The sequence below is a fragment of the Xenopus tropicalis genome, chromosome 4 (assembly GCF_000004195.4).
Source record: "Xenopus tropicalis strain Nigerian chromosome 4, UCB_Xtro_10.0, whole genome shotgun sequence".
NCBI lineage: Eukaryota > Metazoa > Chordata > Amphibia > Anura > Pipidae > Xenopus > Xenopus tropicalis.
Genome location: NC_030680.2, coordinates 15825867 through 15851765, shown reverse-complemented (window position 1 = coordinate 15851765; position 25899 = coordinate 15825867). Strand labels below are relative to the sequence as shown.

The window sequence follows — 25899 nt, the reverse complement described above, 5'->3', positions numbered from 1 at the left end:
GGGCTTACCAGAGGACCTAAGTTCAAGGGTGTCAACCACCATTCTTCTGGTACCCCAGTGGGCCTGGTCTGACCCTGTTTATTTATAAAATATTCCTGTCAAGATATACTGTATATGGACGGGGGGGGGGGGGGTGATGTAGGGAGCAGATTGGGTGCAGGAATGGGGCAGGAATGGGGCAGAGTGGGACAGAGACGGATCATGGCAAGCTGGTTCTCTAGGGATCAAGGGGTGGGGAGGATTGAGGGTATAACTGGGTGAGTCAGGGGCAAAATTGGCCACCAAAGGCCCCTGAATGTTGGGGAATTAAAATTGTACCAACAAGTCTTTAAATCTGTCATACCAGCCAAGCCTCAGATGGTGTTTTACCAGCTAGTTTTGTGGAATCCCACCCAGGTGGCTACTTGGTTCCCAAAACAACGACCAATGTTTGCATGCAAAAGGGGTGGGGCTTTCAAAAAGCAGGCGGCGGATATGGGAAAGCATATCAACAATGGCCACATTTTCAGTCTGAGCAAATGCATTTGGTTGTAGGATACCACACAGCTGGCAGTTATACACTAAGCCCCATAGTACACTCTCGGCCTGCGCACTGCTAGCTTCCCTTACACAAGCAGTGAGTGATCAGTATATTATGCTTGAAGGGTTTGACCATTTAATGGTGTGATGGCACTTGGCACTCCGCTGCCAGCCGCCATGCCTCTGTTCAATGAAGTGCCAAAGGATGCGACTGACACGGGGAGTCCTGTCTGTACGAGATATCACTGAACTGCTGACAGGATTCACTATCACCTTTTGGCTGAGAGAATTCTCCTGCAGGTTTATATGAAGCGATAGGTTTGGTTGGACAGTGACACCGGGTGTGGCTGGGATTATGGTTGCCACCTTTTCTGGAAAAAAAATATCCAGTATATTCCATGTATATTTGTATCTTTATTTCCTATTAATAACTTGGCATTGAGCATCATTTTTACCAGCCAGGCGTGTACTGGCCAGTAGTGACGAGCGAATTTTTTTACCAGGCATGGACTTGCAGCGAAATTCTGCATTTTGCTACTGGCGAATTGTTTTGCGAGATTTTGCTATAAAAAAAAGATGTGGTTGCATCAAAAAAAGGTGTCACGTCAAAAAAGGGCACATTTGTGTCACAAAAGGGCACACTTGAGTCAAAAAAGGGCACACTTGTGTCAAAAAAAGGGCACACATGTCAAAAAAGGGCACACTTGTGTCAAAAAAGGGCACACTTGTGTCAAAAAAGGGCACACGTGTCAAAAAAGAGAACACGTTTCAAAAAAGGGCACACGTGTCAAAAAAGGGCACACTTATGTCAAAAAGGGCACACTTGTGTCAAAAAAGGGCACACATGTCAAAAAAGGGCACACGTGTGTCAAAAAGGGCACACTTGTGTCAAAAAAGGGCACACTTATGTCAAAAAAGGGCACACTTATGTCAAAAAAGTCGCACAGTACCCAAGTTTCACAAATGTTCTGCCATTTTGCGGGATAGATTCGCTCATCACTACTGGCCAGGTAGCAACCCTAGCTGAGAAGGATAAGGGGCATAATCTACTTGTTAGGGGGTCCAAGTGACCAATGGCTAATAAATGGGGCTCCCTGATGGACAGGGCTCTATTAAATTAGTAGTGTTGGGTTCCATGATTTCTGGGAGTTATTTATCCCCAGTGTAGTGGCTCATTGGTTGGCAGTGATGCCCTGCAGTGCTGGGGTTATTGGGTTTGAGTCCAACTGGGCACTATCTGCGAGGCTTATATATGTTCTTCCTATGTTTGGATGGGTTTTCTCTGGGGCATTGGCGCACAGGGTGATTCCCAATGTGTTGCTGCTAGTGGGATTTCCAGCTCCACAGGCAGGTGAAAAATTATGGAAAATTGCCCTTCCAATTCCATGAAGTAAAAGCCCCTGAACCCTCCCTGGGCAAAAACAGGTCAGGCAACTGGTGAAAACACCACAATCACAGCTGCAACTGAACACAGAGGGGTTGATTTATCAACATTCGAATATCATTTTTTTTTTGCACTAAAACTCCTAATATTCACATAATGTGCTGCACCCCCCCTCAATGGCACACATGTTCCAGTTCATGAGTTCGTTCATGCACTCGCAGGAGGGGCATAAAGCAGTGGGGGGGGGCAAGGTGGCTGGTTGGGTCACCTAGGAAGAACATATGGAAGGGTAACAAGGTCGGTCTGGCCGACTGGGATACCGGGAAAAGTCCCTAATCCTGCTGGGCCCTGTGCTGCACACATCCTGCCCCATTAACCTGCTACCAGGCCACCCACCAAAATCTTCACTCTTCTGAGCCTTTCCCGCCAGATCCAGATGCCATCCAGATGCTGGGCCCCCTGTCGCCCTCCCCGCCAGATGCTGGACGCCCCTACAACCCTCCCTGGCAGACACTGGACCACCCGCTACCCTCCCCACCAGACTGTGGATTCCCTGATGCCCTCCATGCCAGGCTGCTGGACACACAGCCAAACTCACCCAACACAGCAGGGCCCATTGTTGCTCTCCCTGCCAGAATGCTACCCCCCCTCCCCCACTGACTTTAAAAAGTGATAAAGAAGTTTAAAGATGGCAGTGCGTTCCACTGTGGAATGCACATCCATCTTTAATTTTTTTGCAGGGGGAAGAGCGAGGCAAGGAGCTTGGGAGGGGCATTGAGAAAGAAGAGATGTTGATGGAATTCTGCTTGTGTACAAGAGGGCAATTCTTATAACCTTCATTATTTTTAGCACTTATCTTACTAGCATATCTGGGATTCATTTATTTATTGTCCATTTTCTGCACCGATCTTACTAGCATGTCTGGGGTTAATTTATTTATTGTCCATTTTCTGCACCGATCTTACTAGCATGTCTGGGGTTAATTTATTTATTGTCCATTTTCTGCACCGATCTTACTAGCATGCCTGGGGTTAATTTATTTATTGTCCATTTTCTGCACCGATCTTACTAGCATGCCTGGGGTTAATTTATTTATTGTCCATTTTCTGCACCGATCTTAGCCGGTATGTCTAGAGTTAATGTGTTTCTTTTCCAATTTTTGCTGCAACCTTACTGTCTGGGGTTAATCTGACCATTACTGAGATGACTAAGGTTAATATATTTGTTCATTTCTTACTGGCATTTCTGGGGTTAATATGCTCGTATTTTATTGAGACAGCCCTGCTTGTGGATGTACAAAATGGGGAGTGTGGGGCGACGCACACTGAGGGGTTGTGGGGGTGCAGCAGCAGGCGTGGTTATATGTTTGGTGGGCCCCTGGGGTGATGTTCTCTGATGGGCCCCAGGTACCCCAGTCCGACACTGAAGGGTAAATACCTACAGTCCTGTGTTACAAAATTCTTTCCAGGCTTCAGATACCCTTAAAGGGCACCTATCATTCCTATATTGTTTACCCCACCAAAGGTGCAGCTCAACTATTCCTTCCCCAACTGGAGTACGGACTCTATTAACCCCCTTTAGTAGGGGAAACAATATAGGGGGGAATAGGTGCCCTTTAAAGGAAAAGTAAACCCTTTTCTGTATTCCATGCTGCAGTGTCGTATTATGTATAAAGCAGCCTTACTGTTTATTTTTGTATATACTGTATGTGCATCCCACAACAAGGGGGGGGCCTGGCCAGGTTAATATACAGGCTGGCCTAATATAAATAGCGCCCTGTGTTAATCCTATCGTTCATCACAGATGGTTAAAGTGTTGTTTTCCGAGCCGGGAGTTCTCTCTGATCTGAGAGCTGTGAAGGTCAAACTGGAGACACATGGGAATGTGAGCACTGATAGGCTTCAAGGGTTCCGGGAGCTGCTTAGTGTTACCAGGAGTTGCAGCCCTTCCTCGGCTGCCAGCAGATAGGGGGACATTTTTTGTGTCAGCGCTTTAGCAAAGAATAATGGGAAAAAAGATGCAGTTGGACTACAGCTCCCAGAAACCCCAGCAGCTGGACGTCAATATACATATTATATACAGTGGGCAGTTTTTGAGTTTATGACTGTTTTTAAAGAATCCTGAACATTGTAAAATCCATTTCATGGGCCCATTTATCTTAGTATGGTATAGATGGACCTGTTCTAAGAACCTTTGCAATTGGTCCTCTTTCTTTTGCCTTTCTATCCTGTCTGGTTGCCACGTTTAGGATTAGTGGATACAAACAAGTCATATTATACAATATAAATTATGCAGTGTTGGACTAGGATACCCGGGGTCCACCGGGTACCTAAAACAAGGGCCCACCACCCAACTACCGCACTGAATCCCCCAACTTCTGCCACAGCTAATTACTACCACACTGCTGGGAAAATTTAAAGATGGCTGTGTGTTCCACAGTGGAATGCACAGCCATCTTTAATTTTATTGGAAACCTTGCCAAGTAGTTGCAGGCAGGCAACAGGGCCCACTGGGATTTTATCCCATGTCCTGGTGGGCCAGTCCAACCCTGCAGGAGTGGTCTGTGCTGAAATGGGTGTGGCCCACCTAAAACAAGAGAGAACGTAATATTAACTGCCACTCTACCCATGCCTGGCCTGACATTCAAAATATGCTCTGACATTGCCGATAAACAGTGTATGGCAGCATCCAGAATCCCTTCTGGCATCGATCAAAGACCAATTGTCAAAGAATATTGCTCTCTATAACTGAACCATTCTTTTTTAGGTGATCTCAGCAGGGCCCTGCTCATTAGAACTTACAATCTTAAGGTGAGGGGTTAATATTAATGCATAATTTAATGTCCCCTAAAGGTCATAGCTGCCACTTGCAATGAAGCTTTATGAGTCACAGCTGCTAATTGAATAGATATTCAGTGTACACAAGGCTTTACAATGGAAACTGAAGCTGCGAATGAAACTCTATCCTCATTCGAGTCATAAGACCACTGTACATAACAGGAGCTGTAGCATCCCAATGGCAATGTATAAATTCCCTCTTCTGACTGCCACATGAACCCTTAGGCTCCCCTAGATGTGCTGTGTTGGTGGTTGGCACCTACTCTTTGTGAGCTGGGCTAGTGTAGTTGCCTACTGGGCAGAGAGACAGAATAGAGGACATGGCAAAAGAACAAAATCATATGGGAAAATTCAAGTGGCAGCTTCAAGGTGGCTTTATTTAGTGTCATAGGGCTGCTGTACCTCTGAGTATATATACTGCAGTCCTGTGTTGGAAAATTAATGCCAGAAATTAATGAAAAATGGCTGAGACCAGTTTTTTTTTTTTTTTAGTTTTCAAGATATTAGCAGTTTTCACACAGCTAACATAATGAGTTTGAAACAACATCACCACCTGCTGTTTATTTTTTCCGACTGGCTATTGTAGGAGAGAGTTGATCAGATAAGGAAAGTCTTTTGATGTTCCATTACTAATTGTAGAAAGTTGGCTAAAATGAACAGTAGGTGGCGCTGGTGTTCCAAATTCTTTATATTAGCAGCTTAAAAACTGCTAATATCTTGAAAACTAGAAGAAAAAAAAGAATATACATTTCAAAAATGCTCAGAAGAGCACTCTAAGGGTTTCCATTTTCTAAGATGATGTTTTCAGACTTACTGACTTCAAAACCCCCCCTGTGGGCCAAAAGTTTAGTAGATGTTCCACAGCTAATAACAAGGTTATGGATATACATGAAAATGTTATCCTAATGGTTGTCCTGCTATAAATGTGTGAATGACAAAATATCCATTCACCCATATCTTTACTATAACCGGACTTCAAAATGGCCCGCCCCCTAGGGGGTGACCGACCCTTCAAATTGGGAACCAGAACCTCGAGGGCTCATGTCATAAGTGGAGATTTGTAAGAACAACTTGTGACCGTCTACAAATAGGTTTTAATTGCTCCCTTTGGAATCAGTCTATGAAGCCTCGTTAATCCGGCTACAAATTGTGGCTTCGTATCTCAATGCTTGAAATGTGCCCAAGGGTAATGCCACATGTAGGAGCAATGTCATAACAGGTGTTGCCGCTCAAGTAACCAATAGCAACTAGTGATGGGCAAAATGTTTCGCCAGGCATGGATTCGCAGCGAATTTCCGCGTTTCGCCATTGGCGGATTGTTTCACGAAACGGATGGAAAAATTCGATGTGGAAAAATTCGCTGTGCGTCCAAAAATTGTTGCGCGCGACTAAATAATAGCCGCGAGACAAAATAATAGCCGTGGGCGATGAAATAATAGCCGCGCAACAAAATAATAGCCACGGGCAACAAAATAATAGCCGCGCGACAAAATAATAGCCGCGGGCGATGAAATAATAGCCGCACAACGAAATAATAGCTGCGAGCGACAAAAGAATAGCCGCGGGCGACCATTTTTTTTTGACGCACAACATTTTTGCCGTTTAACAAATTTTCCTCTGTTTCGTGAATCTTTTGAAAGATTCGTGAATTTTTCGGCAAAGCAAAACGGGACAGATTCGCTCATCACTAATAGCAACCTTTCACCAGACACAATTTATTTGTCACGAAAAATATAGGTGGGAAGCACTAAAAATCTGCCTGACCCCCACTGTTGTAAAAGGGCCCCAATCAGTTGTACTTTGACTTCTATTATAAACGACTGGAATGAAAAAAAGAAATAGGGGCCCCATTCACATCCCATTGCATGTTATCCCTTCTACCCAAGCAATGGGGGCCCAGGTAGGAGGTAGGGGACCCGGGGGGGCAGAAGCACGTCCATGCTGGGCCCCATTTCTTACACCCCCCCGCCGCGGGGTCTGCTGTAACATAATTACACCACTGGCTGCAGCACTAAAATCTGAGGTGACTTTTTATGGTTCCTTGTTAACCTGTCAATCAAGTCCAGACTTCTGATTTAGAAGCAGGAACTACTTTTACTAATGGCTACTTTTAGCAGCAGCAGATACTTTTAGGTAGGGCGAATTTTGGGACTAAATAGTATTGACGGAACTAGGCCAGTTGCTAATTAGCTGGGATTAAGATATGTCAGTCCAGTAGGTCCCTCTCATTATGTTTGGCCTACAATTTTCTGAGGCTGTCAGGGGCTGCTGGGAATTATGGTTCAATAAAGGAAATATCTGGCTTTTACTTGCTCAGTTGAAAGATATATACGAGACTGAGGTTAATGTAATGTAGTCAGGAGTAAGTATTTGTTTGGTTGCTATGGGGTAACCAGCAAAGCTTGTTGGTTAAAACATGGTTGTTTGTCTTTGTGGAAAAACATGTTGCCTAGCAACCAATGGTGTAGACATCAAAAGGAGTAAAGGAAAACTGTATGGAAATTATATAAAGATGATGACTGAATCTATTCCAGTCAGCCATGTTAAGGGGGACCTGTCACCCACACATACAAAGCTGTATAATAAAAGTCCTTTCAAAATTAAACATGAAACCCAAATTCTTTTTTAATTAAATCATCCATACCTGTTATAAATGTATTTAAAAATCTGAGCTGTTGATCATATATTGCAGGCAATTTATGATTGACAGCTCAGATTTTTAATTACAATAAGTTTAACTTTCCATTCAGCACTTCCTAGATATCACCTAGATGGCAATTGCATAAGATTTGGGGGTGAAACAAAGCTCGTCTTAATAACAGTGCCCACAAAATGGCGCCGGCCTGCTGGCTGTGATTGTAAAAGACTGAAGGAAAAAGAAATTCAATCATTTATATAGTGTAAGTAAAGTTTATTTTGCTCTACTAATATGATACAAAAGCATCTGGAATTGTTTCTTAGGGTGACAGGTCCGCTTTAATCTGTTTCCTGACTTGGACAGGCTATAGGGCAGCCATTTTTGTTGTGGGGAAAATTTTGTCTGGGAAATGGAGGCCTTGTGGTGTTTTACAATAGAACATGGCAGGGTGCTACCGGCAAGGGCCATATAAAGAATAAAAATTAGGCCGGGCATGAGAAGGGCAGTAACGACAGGGCAAAGCAGTAAAACAATGGCTGGCATGGGAGACAGTTATATGGGGCAGTAAAAAAGCAGTAGGGGCCAGACAACAGGACCCGGGATGCTGGGCTATATTTATCCCGGCTGAAATATTCTGTCAAGTGAGGTCTGCTGTCAGAGAGGTGACAGGAGCGAGTGACAACAGGAGGGAGTGTGGGGGTGGAGCACCGAAAGCTTCTCCCTATCTGCCATTCTTTAAGGGGGTCTGTAAAAATCCCACAGCTTCATTCCAGTTCCAACCCGGTACTGGTCTGGAACTACTGCTGAAAATTGTCTAGTTAGCATTTGGGTTCTTCCGCCAAGCAGGCTGAGCTAGGATGCCTGAGCCTGTCAAGAAATCAGGTAGGATGGGGCAAGTGATGGGGGTAAAGGTGTGCTAGGTATGGGCATCATATGCGCTGGGCATGGGGCAGGATGGCAGAGCTGGTGTAATTGCTGCAATGTGGAGGGGCAACTGGTAGATTACAAGGAGGTGGCTGGTACTGAGTAATCACAGGAATTTTCATCTACAGCTCTACCTACAATATGAATGGACCATATACTTACCCCTATGTCTAACACCCAGCAGTCTCCTTATCATTTAACTAGGGCACATCTATGCAAATGAATGTTTTTTTTCCATTAGTATATCCATCTTGTATCTACCTGTCTCTATACCACAGGATCATCATCTCTTTAGATGGAATAAAATAGGGCTGTCCGACTAGTGGCCAATGAAAAGCAGTGCCATAAACAACTGCCATCATCCTTAGATATTGGGTTCAGTTCACAATACCTGGATAGAAGGACATTTTACATGTCTGTGCTAGTATATGTGTGTCATCAATGTACCCCCAGTAACTACTTACCTATTAAACAGAAGTCTACCTATCAATCCATAACTCAGTCTTTCATCAACTGCCAGACCTTTCTATTGATTAGTAGGCAGCTGGATTGGTCTATTTATCTGGCAAAAGGACTTTAATTATGGGTCATAGTTAGAGGTCCATTTTCTTTAATATAGGGGAATCTATCTATCATCTATCTATCTATCTATCTATCTATCTATCTATCATCTATCTATTATCTATATATCTATCTATCCATCTATCTATCTATTATATATCAACATCTATGAGTTCATGTATTAAGGTGCCAGAGGCATGGCGGAAAGTTATACAATTGACTTCAACAGAGTGACAATGATCATTTCCAGGCATTTTGTTTTGTATTTCCGAGAATATGCCAGCTGGCTCTGCACACTGAGGGGGCATGACACTCAGCAATGTGAGAATGACATATGACCTAGATGAATGCCAGCTTGGCCTGTAGCTTATCTTAGCTACTGTAATTATGAATTGCTTAAAGGGACAGTAAAGCATCTATCTATCTATCTATCTATCTATCTATCTATTATCTATCTATCTATCTATCTATCTATCATCTATCTATCTATCTATCTATCTATCTATCTATCTCTATCTATCTATCGAGTTTAGGGAAGTTGCAGGAAGAACATGTTACTTGTGTTAGGGAAGCAGTTTAATGCCATCAATGCCGAGAAAACAGGCAGGGGGCTTGTAGCACCTACTTTATGGTTGTACATCCCATGCCTCAGATGAACATTGGATGGAACTCTGCTTATTTTTGGCTGGGACTAATAGGGAATTGATTGCTCTTGTGACCTGAGCTGTAAGGAACAAATGCAAAAGCCGATGACTCTTACTCGCCATCAAAGGCAGTCAAGTAGGAGCAAAGCCCTGATTCCCTTATTGCTGACCCAGCGCAATTTCCCATGAGTCTGTGAGCTTTGTTTGGATTCTTCCATACCACTGTGCTTAAGTATAGCTAAAATGCTTGTTCACAGCTGCCCTACGAAGGGGAATGGGTGTCCTACATTGCAAATGTCATCAAGGTCATGGTGCAAGCAATGGGTGTGCAATAGTCTTAATGGTTACTTAATGGTTACCCACATTGACCCCTCTTACCCTTTATACCATTTACAGTTTATATTCCATCATCCCCCAATTTAGAGCCCCCCCATCTCTTACATCCACAAGGGCTAGAGGATCCCTGGGATCCCATAGTTGTTTTAGTATTTACTGACAACAAAAGAGGGGGATTGACAGGGGTGGTCTTTTTAGGGAAAATGGCCCTAGATATTTTAGGGAGTTCTGTGGCTGTTTGCTTGTTGTTAAAATGCAGGTTTAAACCAAAATCTAGGATCAACATTCATGTATCTTTTCATTCATTTATCTACTAGCATTGGTGGGGCCACCTAGCAACCTTGAAAGAAGCTTCTCTAAAGCATTAGAGGTTACCTATTTATAATGATAGCTTCTCCTGTGACCCACAGGAGACAGCTCTCCAACTGGTAAGCTTAGTCCAGCTCTTACTAAACTACAACTCCCAGCACCCCAGCAGCAACCAACATCTATGTACGATTCTTAGAGTTGTAGTTGAACAGGTTAAAGTGTATACATTGGTGCAAAGTGGATCTTCCATTGTCCAAAACCCAACACCTGCCTCAGTGTTTAGTGTCCTGCAATAAAACCCAACTGACATGTAGCACTCTCTCTTGGCTTGCCTATGTTTCAGGCTGGGGGGTGGTGAGTCTGTATGTGTTCCACCTGCCCTGCATGAATCTCATCGTGACATACGTGTTGTCCTCATTGCTGCTTTGTCACAGACAGATTCTAATGGGGGATACAGAAATGCCAAGTCCTAAATACTTGGTTATATACAGATCACAGACCTTTGGGAAATGGTGAGGAGGAGATTTAGCACTGCAATTTTCTTCCCAAAAAGTCCTCTTATAAATTGTCCAGAAGATCACTTACTAGTATGGTCAATGGGGATATAGGGATTACAGCATATGCGATCCTTGCTCCCTGCTACTACTAATATATATGTTTCAGCCACGAGGCAAGGCGAGATCATTCCTTCAAAGAGGGCAAGGAGATGCCTTCACGACAAGTTACAAGCCCTCCCATAGTCAATAAAATGTGATCAGCATACTGTTTTATAATACATTTCTTAAAAATTCCTGGAGAGATAAAGAAAAAAAAAATAATTTGGCATCTAGTATCATTTCTTACCCACAAATGGGCCTAGGCCTTATTATTATGGGCCTGAAGTCAACTTTGACTCCTGGAGACCCTATGGACTATATTCCTGTCCTCTGTTTGAGTCCCCAGGATTCTAGTTCCACTGATTCTGATTCTGCATCAGCAGTCAGGTGGCCAAAAGGGTTTATTCCACCTACATCATAAACCCCAGCTGTCACTGTAAGAATCCCTAGCTTCTCTCAATGGTATGTTGAGTGGGAACCTACCTAAGGGACCCATATCCTGGAACTATATTAACATTTCTTCTATTCATAGATTGCCATTTTGTTTATTGAGATTTTTTTGCATTGCCATTATTGGGATTACCCCTAAAGAAATTGTACTATTGCTGTTGACCAATATAAGGGTTTAATAACCATAAAGCATAGCCTTTAGCTTCCATTATACTTACAGTGCAGCCCTGGACTGGCAATCTGTGGGTTCAGGCAAATGCCAGAGGGGCTGCTGTAAGATGCCATAGACAGTCACTATTTATTGGGCTGCTGGGGGGGCTGTTTGGGCCTCTGTGTACTTGAAATGCCAGGATCTATTTGGAATCCCAGTCTGCTGCTGCTTGTGATGTCTTCAGATAGAATGGAACCCTAGATAGCATATACTTGTGACTTGGGTCAGAAATCCTTGCAAAGTGAATGTGTCCTGCTTTCTGCTTAAATCACATGTGGTGGCATTTTCATTTGTAATTAATATGGTGTATTGTGATGTACTGTGTTATGTATCCTGCCATGGACATACATTGGGCTTAAGGCAATTGGCCTAATCTCACTTTACTGGAGCCCAATTTCAAAAACATATAGTTAAATTGATTGGGGGTCAGTACACCACTGGGCATTTGACACTTATGAGGCCCCCATCAAGCACTCCCCTTTTTTGTATGTTCCTGCTAAAAGGAAAATGATTTCCTATTTATAAGCCGTATTAAGTAGTAGTGTATTTTTAAGAGGCAAATAGACAACTGCCTTTTGTGGGTCAATATAGGGATTACTGCCCTCTGCCCCCCTTCCCCATATGATTCAGGGTATATAACTACATGGAGTTGCTTTGTGCAAGGCTCTAAGGCAGTGATCCCTAAGCAATGGTTCATCATGTTGCTCACCAATGACGTGGATGTTGCTTCCAGTGACCTCAAAACAAGTGCTTATTTTTAACATCTTGGTTTGGAGGCAAGTTTTGGTTGCACAAAGACCAGATGTACTGCCAAACAGAACCTTCTGTAGGCTGCCAGGCAGTATAGGGGCTACCAAATACACAATAACAGCCCTTACCTTGAGGGACTTTTTATGTTTGCATTGCTCCCCAACAGAATGTGGCTCACAGGTAAAAAAGGTTGGGGACCTAGGCCTATAACAGGAGTATTCTCTAGGAGTCCTTAATGGAAAAACACCAGGATGTTCTTGTCAATAGCTAAATATCAGTATCAGGGGATAATTGTGCCTCCTTAGAAAGAACCAGTAAGTCCTTCATATTGTATATTTAGGGCAGTATTTGTATTCCGTTCATCAAATGGATATTATGGAACTACAGAGAGTACAAAGACATACTGAATATGTTAAAAATGGAGGATTACGGTCATGAAAATAGGCTGCCAGTATAATTTATTTCTGCTTTCAAATAAAGCCCTTGACATTATTGACATCAATATTGTACACAAGAGCCATGAACGTCCTGTAAAGTATATGCTTATAAATGCTGTATAGTGATATTCTCCTTTATAATCAGTGCTTAGTTATTTAATTTGTGTCACATGACTCACTGAAACTTGTATATTAAAAAAAAATAATGTACCCCTATATAAAGATAAGAAGTGACCCCACAGTTCCATGACAAGGCTGAAGGCATCTGAGGTGACTTCTAATATACTTAGAATTTACAAAGGGGCTGCATTATTCTCTATGTTTTCTCCTAGAAGACTTAGTGGCTTCCCTTCATATTAGAAGGGTCTATCTTAAGGTACTGAACAGTTTTGCAATGTAGGAATAGTGAGGTCTAATGGCTGTTTCCAGGGGCGGGCCAAGCTGACCGGGCGCCCTAGGCAACCCGGTCGGCCAACTCCGCCCACCAACTCTACGGTGCAATTAGATCGGTTGTTGCCTCCACCACTAATGACAAGCGGCGGAGGCAATGACAAAGTAGCACTAGGGGTAGGCATGGGGGGGGGTGCCTGGCGCCCCCCAATCATTGCGCCCTAGGCAGCTGCCTCTTCTGCCTACCCCTAGTTCCGGCCCTGGCTGTTTCCATGTTACATACAATGAGGCAATGAGTCTAGCCCCGGTGTGGGAAAACTGTTTGGGGGGGGGGGGTAGCTGATGGTCACCCAGGGTGTGGTTTGAAGAGGAATGCATATTTACTGTTTTTGGATATCCATAGAACTATAGTAATAAATCTGTATCCATATATCTGTGACCCACGTTATAAGCTAAGAAATGGGAGAGACCAGAAAGGGAACCAAAAATCTGTGATCTAATCTGTTTTCTGGGATGACATTTTTTTACAAAACAAATATAACCACGTCCAGTTCCGAAATCTATGCCAACTCACCAAAAGTAAAGCGTGGTCCAGGTGTGCCAACCCCAAACAATCAGCTAGGGGTGCAGGAAAACCACCCCTAGTATGAATACACAGTACAACTTATTTTGGTAGTCGCCATTTACACTGAACACTATATAGTGAATTATATGCATTGTTGTATGAGTAAATCAGGCAGTCTCTGTGGATCTTATAATCAATTTTTGTAAAAATATCTTATAAATTGCACTAATGCCTCCCAGAATCTGAGAAGCGACCCTTATCCCTGTCTATCCTATTGCACTGCTGTTTGAATCTGTACCTGTTCCTCTAGATTCTAGAACATTTTCCTTTGTAGATACATAGCAAACCCCCTGAGCTGCTTTAGCACCGTAGAAGGAAAGGCCTTCTATCTAGCTTGAATTGTTATGCTGGAGCCATGCTGGAGTTCAGCCCTTGAGTAATTCTGTGTTACCTGAGTTATTCTGCTCCACTAAAGGACTAAGTTGGATCCCTGTTGTTATCTGCACACAGCGTTTACCAAAAAGCCAAAATCTGAGGAGGTCTCAGTGGGTGGAACTGTTACCTTTGCGGCAGAGACAGACAAACCTGGTCTGAAGGTGAAATGGCAGAGGAACAATGTCGACATCACTGCAAATGAGAGGTTTGCCATAAAGTCTGAGGGCAAGCAGCACTCACTGACCATCAGCAATGCCACCGCAGAGGATGAAGTGGTCTATGCCGTCATTGCAGGCACCTCGAAGGTCAAGTTTGAGCTAAAAGTCAAAGAACAAGGTAAGAACAAGGAATATTAGTAATACGGTGTTGCATACAGGGTGCAGAATATATAGGAATTAGGGATGTGGGACACAGGGATATGAAAGTTTGGGCTCTCTTGCCTTCCTCCACAAGAAGGCCAAGTATCCCTTTGGGCCCCAGTATGGAAGCCTGTGGAAGCATATGTAGTATACTGACATGATTAGAAAATAGGTTTTTGATTAATATCCCTGGGAAGGGGAAGTATGTTTGATGGAGCACAAGGCCCTGGGCCCCATAAACCCCCATAAGTCTGCCGTGGTTAACAGAATCAAGTCATGATCTTGTTTTCAGATGTTATCATCATCATATGTTGCTGAAATCCAAGACATTAAGTCCCTTAAATGTTTCCAAATCCTTTTTTTTTTACAGAAAAAACTGAGGAGGCTCCTGCCCCAGCTCCAGCTCCAGCTGCTCCTGAAGCTTCTGAGGCACCTGCTCCTCCAGCACCTGACAGCTCAGCTCCACCTTCCACTGAAACTGCTGAGGGAGAGGCTAAACCCCCAGAGTCTGCTGAAGGTAGATGGTCTTTCCATTGAATCAATGTCATTTGGATGCGAAATATCACATTCCCAAGACATAAAGGACTAATGTAGTATATACTTGCGCTATTTTACGCGGTATTTCATGCAATATTTTTGTCGCGATAAATAGCGTGCGCTGTATTTTTCGCATGCACGCTATTTATCGCATGCGCTAATTGTCGCGACATTACATACGCGACAATCGGCAGCATAAAACTGGCGACATTTTGCCCTGGGAGAGAACAGAGTGCTAGAGAGGTGCTGTATAAATGTTTATTTGCAAAAAAAAACCCCAAAAACCAATAAAAATATAAGTAAGAAAAAAAAGAAGTGCTAGAGTTATCACACTCGGCAGAAAATACGCTACGTACTAATTTTGAAAGATCCCCGAAATGGCAAAAATATTGTGCGGGCAAAAAATTTGTTGCCCGCGACTATTATTTTTTGAAGCCTGTGTCAATTTTTGGATGTGCGGGGAATTTTCGCGTGGCAAATTTTTTTATGCATTTTGCCATTGGCGAAACGCATGAAAAAATTCGATGCACATCCAAAAATTCGCTGCGAATCCATGCCTGGCGAAACATTTCATCACTTGTAGCCGCATATAAATAGTCGCGCAAATGAACGCACGCCATGTTAGCCATGCACGCCAATACTTTTGTAAAATTACTGTATTAAAAATGACCATTTCCCTGCAAACTGGCGGCTGCGTCACTCTAGGGGAAACACATACTTGAATAAATAACACTGCAAAGTCCATATTTTATTGGCAAAAGCTCATTTACTGTACCTTTCTATAATAATTATACCTAGTAATGTATTTTGTGCGACTAAATATTTACCACTATGGCACTGTATAATATCGCGACTAAATATTTACCACTATTGCACTGTATATTTTGGCGACTAAATTTTTACCACTATTGCACTGTATATTTTGGCGACTAAATATTTACCACTATTATACTGTATATTTTGGCGACTAAATTTTTACCACTTTTATACTGTATAATAGTAGCAAAATTCCATACATGCCAAGACTTTAGTAAAATTGAGTAAAAAGACACAGACTTGAATAAATAACTCTGTAAGTCCATATTTTATTGGCGAAAACTCATTTACTGTACTTTTCTATAATTTTTTGCCTGCCTGTAGTAGGAGTTAATTTTCGCATAGCCGAATGCGATATTTAGCGCGCCTAAGTTATAGTGAATTATGCGATCGTATTCTTTTCAGCGCGGAAATTAACGCATGCGTTAAAACAAGCACGAAAAATACCGCATGCGAAAATGTCGACTTAACGCACGCGATAACACTATGGTCGCTAATTATCGCGACTTATTTAACGCAAAAAAGCGCGCAATAATTTTTATCGCACTTTAGTGAATCAGGCCCATTATATCTATTAATATATATATATTATTTCCACAGCTACTGCTATTCAACCTGAACCCCCTAAGGATGAAATTGGACTGTTCCTGGAAAGACCAAAGGATGCGGAAATCACTGTTGGTAAGTCTCCTACTGGAGTTACGATGGTGCTTAGTTTGTGAACACTACAAGCATAGATAACTGGGATCCTTACCGAGCCATTGGCCCCTTAGTTCAACGTATAATCTTTCTCTTTTACCTAATTCTCATTGTCATTGTGACTTTCAGGTTCCAATATCAAGTTTACAGCCAGAATCGCCGGTGCCAATTTGATTAAGAAGCCGGTAGTCAAATGGTTTAAAGGCAAATGGATGGACTTGACCAGCAAAGTTGGCAAACATTTGCAGCTCCATGAGATTTATGACAGGAACACCAAGGTAATAAGATCCTTCCTTCAGCTGAGGACAGAATGGTTTCTCACGCCTGCCAGCCAGAGGGGACACTGTGTGCTTTTGTAACACACATTCCATTGACTGGCTTAGATAATGCTATCAGACTAGTTCTTGTAGTACAAGTCTTCATTCAGTCATGCAATGGAAGATTACATTCAGTGTAGATAAACGCAAGGTTACACGTTATATGATTAAGGAACAGACATGGTAATGGCATCTCAGAGGCATAAAGGCATGCCAGAATTGGCCACAGAACATGATTTACAGTGACCAATAGCAAGAAGGATTCATTGTAAACCAAAAGCAGCAGTAGTGGTAAGATATGGAGATAATAGAAGTTATCAAGGAGTTCCATGGCCTTATAAAGGCATGAAACCACTTCTGTAAAGGTCATCAAACCCCAAGGTCAAATGTTCTTATATTATACAGTACTGGGTATATTATTTCTTATAGAACAATGAGTTACGTTACATGTTATAGCAATTTGTATAGGGAATAATAATGTGAAGACCAAAAAAGGTCATATAGACCATATATAAAGGCACGAGTATAGGTATCAGACCCCTTATCTGGAAACCCATTATCCAGAAAGTTCTGAATTACGGAAAGCCCATCTCCCATAGACTCCATTTTAATCCAATAATCAAAAACGGTTTCCTTTTTCTTTGTAATAAAAAAACAGAACCTGTACTTGATCCCAACTAAGATATAATTACCCCTTATTGGGGCAGAACAGCCCTATTGGGTTTATTTCATGGTTAAATGATTCCCTTTTCTCTGTAATAATAAAACAGTACCTGTACTTGATCCCAACTAAGATATAATTACCCCTTATTGGGGCAGAACAGCCCTATTGGGTTTATTTAATGGTTAAATGATTCCCTTTTCTCTGTAATAATAAAACAGTACCTGTACTTGATCCCAACTAAGATATAATTACCCCTTATTGGGGGCAGAACAGCCCTATTGGGTTTATTTAATGGTTAAATGATTCTCTTTTCTCTGTAATAATAAAACAGTACCTGTACTTGATCTCAACTAAGATATAATTACCCCTTATTAGGGGCAGAACAATCCTAGTGGGCTTATTTAATGGTTAAATGATTCCCTTTTCTCTGTAATAATAAAACAGTACCTGTACTTGATCCCAACTAAGATATAATTACCCCTTATTGGGGCAGAACAGCCCTATTGGGTTTATTTAATGGTTAAATGATTCCCTTTTCTCTGTAATAATAAAACAGTACCTGTACTTGATCCCAACTAAGATATAATTACCCCTTATTGGGGCAGAACAGCCCTATTGGGTTTATTTAATGGTTAAATGATTCCCTTTTCTCTGTAATAATAAAACAGTACCTGTACTTGATCCCAACTAAGATATGATTAATCCTTATTGGAGCCAAAACAATCTTGTTGGGTCTAATTACTGTTTAAATAGATTTTTTAGTAGATTTAAGGTAGGAGATCCAAATAAGATTGCTTATCTGGAAAACCCCAGGTCCCGAGCATTCTGGATAATGGATCCCATACCTGTACACACAAAGAAACTTAGAGACCATACAAAACTCAAGGCTTAATATAAGGATATTTAAAGAAACCTCAGCCTTTGTGTTGTCTTCATACACAGTCCGTCTCATTTGCTTCTCTTCCAGATTTACACCTTTGAGATACAGATAATCCAAGCCAAAACCACCTACGCCGGGGGTTACCGATGTGAGGTTTCCTCAAAAGACAAGTTTGACAGCTGCAATTTTAACCTAGCAGTTCATGGTAAGCAACGGGGTCATTCATTTTCCATGTGTTTATAAACCAACAGCAGAAATAACAGATGTCTACAGTCTCGGTGCAATGTGATACAGGGGGTGGATGTGGGACGTTTCCTATCCGACGCTCTAGTGTGTAACCTGTCTCTCGAATCATAGTCCCATGCTTTGAATAATAGGATCACAATATGTATTTTGAGACAGGTTCCAAAGTAATTTTCTTTACATCTGTCTCTTTGACTTGATGTAAGAGCAGCCATTTCACACATTTTGCCTGTTTGGGGCAATATAGGTGAAGCTTTGCTGAGATGTGCAAAGTAAGTAATCCAAGTAACCAATCAGATGGTTGCTTTCTAACAGCAAGTGCCACCACCAACTTACATTGCCAGAATGGTCAACCAACCCCATCTTATGGGAGATAATGACCCAGTCCTATTTTTTTATGCCCAAATTCCCCTTCACACTAAATGATAACATGGAATAAGATCTGAAATAGGCAAATAAATTGCTGGTAAATTTTAATTCCAGTCCTGAACCTAACTGGTGATTTACCAGCTGGGCTGGTCAAATACCAAATTTGATGGGAACCATAGCAGTAAATGACCATTGGGGTGGTTCTAATAGAGGCCAAATGGCTCTCTGCTGTACACTAGAACATGAAATAATACTATCTAGTTCTCAAAGAAGGTCTCACATTATGTTTTCTTTCTATATGCAGAGGTATCTACATCAGGAGAGGTAGACATTCGTGCAGCATTCAGACGCACGTAAGTTTCCTACACACATTTCCTTCTACTAATCCTGATCCATGTGTCCAAAAGAGAGAGTAGAACTTCAGTTTCACTGCCCAGACCCCCACCCGCTCCCTATCAGGTATAAGGGTGAAGACACACAGAGCTACTAGTAGCAGCTACTTGTCACGGCTAATAAAATAGACAATGCTGATCATTTACTGATAATTGTCTCTACGTGTGTTTTACCAGAGGAAATTCTGAGTATTGTCTATGGCAGGGTACTTTCTGGCATTTAGTAGCCATGACAAGCAGCTGCTACTAAGTGTCTTCACCCTTAGACTGCTTGGGGAGAGGGGATTTCTATACAACTATAGTAGAAGCAGACCCCATGGTCTGGGCCCCTCTGTCCCCTGGTCCCCCCCATGACAATATGGTTTGCTTCCTCTGCATTTACACCAGTGGCTCAAACATGTTGTAATGATAGAAATTAAGCCATACTATTACTAAAGGCAATGTATTATTAAAGGAAACCCCCTTCCCATGGATTTGTCTGATCGCCCCTGTGTAGAGGAATCCACCCAAACTGTATGGGTGCCATACCTGCAGAGCTGTACAGTGAGGTTGGCAATCACCTTCTTCAGTTGTGTCAGATCCACTTTCTCCAACCAAGAGCTTGTACAGTGGAAATCACGTCCAGATCAGCTTCCACTGCACATACTCCTGGCTCTATTCAGGGCAGGCACCAATGCAGTTGGGCAGGTGGGCCATTATGGGGGAAAGATTAGTTACAAACTCCAGCAACTTTGTTATATTCTCTCATTATTCTCTCTCTCTCTTATCAAAACTATTTTTCTATTTCAAAATGATGTAAAAAAGGAAATATAGCCCTTTTGTTGGATTTTCATAGCTTCTGGTTTTTCACATGATCTGGCACCCTTAATCTATCTTCTGAATTCAACTCATTTTGCATATGGATTCTGAAAGGACTATTCACCTAAGGCTTACATTGCACCATGCTTAAGGGGTTAACATACAGGAAGGTTTTGGGATTTTGCTTTTCCAAACATGCAAGATCCACACTGGGGCCAATGGAGGTCATTTTCTAGGCATTGTAATACCGCATTTTTGGGCAAGTAAAAAACAGTCCAAAACTTCCCAGTGTGCCATTGTCCTTACACATTAGTAAGCTATATATGTGTAATCATGGTGGTCATTTTGTGTCTGTTTGTTGTATTGAAATGATATTTATGATCCAAAAAGCCTTCTGTTATTGTAATACTATTGCCAGTGACAGTGTATTTGCATTTCCTATAAGGATGTAAGAATATGTTGTTAGTAGGTGCAACTAAAATCTGTCTATGAAACTCTCAGGAGCCTTGTAGGAGCTGCAAAAAGAAGAATATCCATTGCCATCAGGTAGCTAAGCTTTGCTCAAGCAAATCATCCATTTCCTCCCAATGAGTTTTATTTTTACCTAATGGTTCAAGGGTGAGAGTAACATTGCATTTTAGAATACGGGTCTAAGGTGACTCTTATCTTAAAATGCCAAATCAATTCTTTTAACTTGGGTTAGCTTTTATTTGTTATTATGTGGTGCATAGCTCATTGTGTGATATGAACATTTATAGCAGTTATACAGATTTTGGAACTGATTTATTGGTTGCCTTGCCAAAGGCATTCTCCATAGACCTTTAACTAAATGGTGTTCTAAGTTACCAACAAACATAGGAAACATCTATAACTAGAGGTGTAATGCTTAGTGGTGATGTTAACTAGGGGTGCTACCATCACATGGGTTGATGGAAGAGAAGGAAATAGCAAAGTTTGAGAAGGAAAATAGATCAGGCAGTAAGGGGGGGATGAAAAGTGAGTAGAAAAGGGGGGCAAAAGGTAAAGAGGAGAAAATAAGGAGACTGAGGCAATGAGAAGATGGAAGGGTAATGAAATGGCATCAGGAGAAGAGAAAGAACTGAAGAGGACAAAAGAGAAAAAATGAAGGGACAGAAGAAGACAAATATGACTGGATAACTAGTGAGAGAGAAGAGGAAAATGAAGAAAAAAGAGGGAAGATTGGCAATCAAGTAGAGTGAAGAGAAAAGGAAAGAAAGGAGAGCAGAATAGAAGGGGAGATTGGGTAACAAGCTGGGCAGCCAAGGAGAGAGGGGGTTAACAGGAAAGAAAGGCAAGAGGGCTACATAAAAGCAGAAAAGAAGAGAAACCAAAGTTGAAAGAACTTAGGGCAGAAGTAAAGGGAAGAGCAGTAGGAAGAGGTAGAGAAGAATAAGATGGGGAAAGGAATAAAGAAGAGAGAAGTGAAGGAGCAGAAAGAATAAGAAGCAAAGAGAAAAGCAATAGAATGAAAAACATGGGGAGATAAATGTAAGAAAGAAAGGAGAGAATGGACAAGAAATTGGAGAGAAGAAGAGATAGGAAAGAGGGTAACTGCGGAGAAAAATGTGTTGGGAATGGAGATTGAAAAAACACTGGAGAAGATTATTGTGAAAGAAGTAAAAAGAAAAAAAGGAGTCAATAGTGGAATTGGAATAATTCTCGGGGAGTAGGGAAAATAACTGGAATAAGGGTAGTGAAGCACAGAAAAGAAATGGGCATAAACAGAGACAAAAAGAATATACACAAAACGATTACAGAACTATAAACTGAGAGGGAAAACACTATTACCATTCATGATCCACAGTCTGCATAGCAATGATCCTGTAACATAACTGCACCCTATATTTACCCTTTAATTGGTCAGCTATGGAGTATGCCTTGGCCGAGGAAGTATACAGGGAGCAATGATACACACAGTCAGCTGTGCCCTCTTACTCACTGTTTGCTAAAGGGAAAAATAAACCTTCTACAGGCAGAGTATATTCTCCTTAGAGTTTCCACAAAAGGGCGATGGCAGAGACTAGGGATCAAAGATACAGATGTACCCTGGGGTGTATTTGCTTCAAATATATAATTTCCCTTAGTACCATGCCTGTGTTTAGACATAGGATGAAGCAGACAAATGGGCATAAATCACAGTCCCCAGTAGCACCAAACTGAATCATAGCAACTCATAATAAACATGTCAGCTTGGTGCGCATACAGATCCCTGATTGGTGGAGCCTGCGTGCATATTGAGCAGCTAAAAGTAACCATAAATAGACGGGTAACATTCACAAAACAGATGATCTCTCTCTCTTTACTGAGAGATAAACAAAGGGCCGAGATTGGAAAGGCATTTAGAGGAGATAAGGAGGCAGGGGTTACTCATTGGCAGGACAGGATTTTGCTGAGCAAAGAGAAGGACAAATTTCCAGAATTCCAAGATCCCTATATGTTGTCACCGAAAGTTCTGACTCTCTTCTCAGACTTTCAACACAACTGAATTCTGGGACATTGTGTGAGAGGCTATTTGTGTTACCACCCCATGTTGCACCGGTGCACAAGAGCTTGGAGCTTTGTGCCTGTCACTCCCCCCCCCCCTGTAGCCACACTTAGACTTATTGGTGCCCATGTCACTTATGTCACTTTCACTGTGTCGCACTCCTGTTACCCCTGTCACTCACGGATTTATGCTTCTGTGAAGTCATTCTTTCCCATAGAGAATGGAATGGAATGCTCTGGGCTACACGTGTCTCTCCTCCTGTGTATCGGTCTCTTTTAATGTGACCTTACTTATGTGACCTCGGAGCAGGTCTTAAGGGGGCATGCAAGGAAAGGTGACCCCTATTTTGTGTATGTTTATCTTTTTTTGGGCAGAGGCTGCAACTGTTACTGCCAGTAGTAACACTCGCTGGTATAGGGAGTAAGGGTTGTAGTAAGTAGGGATGCACTTAATCCGGCATTTAGCTCAGGATTCAATTATATCCTAGCACTCATGTGTTTTTGGGACTCATGTGACTTCAACTGAACCAGGGTCAGACTGGGTTGGCAGGACACTGGGATAAAAACTTTTGGGCCTTGTTGCCCCTGTCGACCCAGGCCTGCTTCCTGTTTGGCTACTACATCCCTACCCCCCATCGCAGCTGCATGTAAAGGAATGCAACATGGCGTACGCGGCGTGGGGGGGGGGGGGTAGGCTGGCTGTTGGTGGAGGAATTTGCAACTGGGGTGGGGGGCCCCTGAGGTGGCAGCCCCAGTTGGCCCTCGACACCCCAGTCCAACTCTGAACTCAACACGACTACAAATTAGGGTTCAGATTCTGTTCAGTTTTCAGTTGGACTTGGGATTCACTGGAATCCAAAAATGATTAATATTCTAATAGTTAATGATATGGTGTCAGGGAAAAGGGTTGCAACTACAGGGTGGGAAGGAAAGACCCTAGAGAATGGCACCCAACACTGCTTATTCTACCCCCACCGCTACACACCCCTACTCCTCGCAATCACTAAGGACAGCCTTGTTCTTACTGTTGCAGTTTGTATACCCTATCTGTATTCATTTGTGCGCCCGGTGTAATTAGCAGCGTAATGTCGGTGCAAATACACATCTCTCAATATCAGAGCTTTGTCTCCACCTACAGTATCTGTTGCATGAAAGCACCCATTGGATGATTCTATGACTCCTATACTCCAGCCCTATACTTCTGGTCATGCAAATGGATAAATATGACATTTAGTAGGCTCTACAAAAGGGGGTTCAAATGCCTCCTAAATCTTTAAAAAATGTAGCACAACAGAAAGCTCTTGTGTTTGAACATGGGAATTATCTATGCAACCAGAGGCCTCAGTTCTATACATTAAACAAAACAGCAAGAATGGCAGCCTTGTACCTGCCCAAGTGCCACACTGTACCTGCCCAAGTGCCACACTGTTGTGATTGCATTCCTCTTTCTGCAGCGGAGATGGAGCTGAGGAAGCAGGGGAATTGGATTTTAGTGCCTTGCTTAAAAAGAGGTGAGTACAACTACGTATCATGTGATTGCTATAGGCCTCCATGTTGCACCTTGTGCTTTTATATTGTTCTACGTGGCTTATGTCTTCTGGGGCCACCGGTCTCTATCCGAGACACACCCCCTATGGTCTGATGCTGACATATCAACACATGGTCCTGAACATATCACTTTTACACTCCCGGACCTATATACAGTATATATTTAATGACCTTTCCTTCCTTTCAGAACTTACACTGTCTGCTGGTTTCTGAGCACCTAATGCCTTTAGACAACAGCACTATCTTGCAGTGCAAACACATAGTAAGGTTACACTTATTCACTCTGAAGCTTCCATAGCTTCTATAGCTTCCATAGCTTCTATAGCTTCCATAGCTTCTATAGCTTCTATAGCTTCTATAGCTTCCATAGCTTTAACACTGAACTCCCATCACTATAGATATTACACCACATCCCCAATTCTCCACAACTTACTCATGGGTGTCCATATATCTACTTCTGTTACTTAACAGGCTTTCTTTTTTCACTTTTTCCTTTTTGCTCAACCAGTCGCAATGTTTATATTGTAATTGCTGTTAATAATGTCCTGTCTGCTCGCAAGGCTTCTACCTTTTTTGCTTTTTTCGTTCGTATTGGTGCCCAAAGTCATTTGTCCTATGTTGCTATCTGCTTTGCCTCTGTGCCGAGTGCTTCCAGCACACCCGTTGCTTTAAAAAATGCTATATATTGGTTTCTTGTTTTTCCAGCATAGAATCTATTTCCTTAAACCATCAAGTCTACATACTCTCAAGCCTACATTCTCTAGAAGTTAAGACTTTTTCCCAGAATCTAGTTCTATCAGACAATACCTTCATAACTCTTAAGCAGAAAGTTGCTATCATAACATGGTTCCTCTGCTATTTCCCAGCTCAGTTTTTTCCAACCCCCTATTTCTGTTACCCTGCAATAGTTTCAGACATTTTATGTTCAAGCCTTTATTGTGGTCCATCAATAGTCATTTCATAGCCAAGTTTACTCCAAGAATATGTTAGATATGAAATAAGATCCCACTCCAAATGTTACCCTAATTGGCCTTCAGCCATCACGACAGCTTGGGAACCTATACTCTAAAGCAGGTATCCCCAATGTTTTTTTATTACTTGCCAAATTTGGCAAAGGCTACAAACTTGTAACATCTCATCATTTAGATTTCTGTCCATCATTGTTCCTCGTGTTCCTAAATAGGCCACTTACTCCACACCTATACTGTGACCTTATATTGATCCTAATGCCTCAGATTGCAATTTCTGGCATCTGCCTCTCCACCGTGCTGCTGTCAATGCCTCCTAAAAATCCACCTGGCTTGCAGAGATCTCTGCTTCTTCTCTATGCAAAGAGCTTTTATGTCTTCTACCTTCCGTTTCCGGCATTCCTATCGCTTTAACAGTGCTGCATCGTGCTACCGTCCAGAGCTTGAAGCGGTCAATGTGCATCTTTGTCATCTCCTAACCCACTGTTTGGACTCAGTCTGCAGTCGGCATCCTGTCCGCACACCCACTTGCATCCGTGCTTGGAATCTGTCCTGCTCTGTATCAGTCACTCGTACTCACCTTGCATCTCTTTCTTCCTTTAATTATCTTTCTCTATCACTGATGTCACAGAGAGTAAGTTCTTGGTGTGTCTTTTGTGTTAAAACCTGATTGACACTAACTTGTGCTTTTGGTCAGGCCTAAAAGAATGCTTAGGCCAAGCCCTACTGACTATTAATATTCACTGAGTGATGTTGGCAAGACCAACCATAGGCTCTGATCTAATTATTGCATGCCCTCTAGTCATTTTTTAATCTGG

The 25899-nt window shown here is 42.2% G+C and overlaps 1 protein-coding gene across 11 annotated transcripts in view; it reads left to right on the top strand.

The window, feature by feature from the left end:
- The first annotated feature begins 8131 nt into the window (after positions 1–8131).
- Positions 8132–25899, top strand: part of mybpc3 (myosin binding protein C3) — a 69581-nt gene continuing 51813 nt past the window's right edge. For 3 of the 11 annotated variants that reach the window (XM_031899767.1, XM_031899770.1, XM_031899766.1), the window contains exons 1-10: positions 8132–8260; positions 14062–14322; positions 14716–14862; positions 16299–16379; positions 16527–16675; positions 18346–18463; positions 19175–19223; positions 20562–20606; positions 24020–24076; positions 25713–25715. In XM_031899767.1, coding sequence (XP_031755627.1) covers positions 8236–8260; positions 14062–14322; positions 14716–14862; positions 16299–16379; positions 16527–16675; positions 18346–18463; positions 19175–19223; positions 20562–20606; positions 24020–24076; positions 25713–25715 — 935 coding nt within the window. In that variant the 5' untranslated portion in view covers positions 8132–8235. 11 annotated transcript variants of the gene reach the window in all.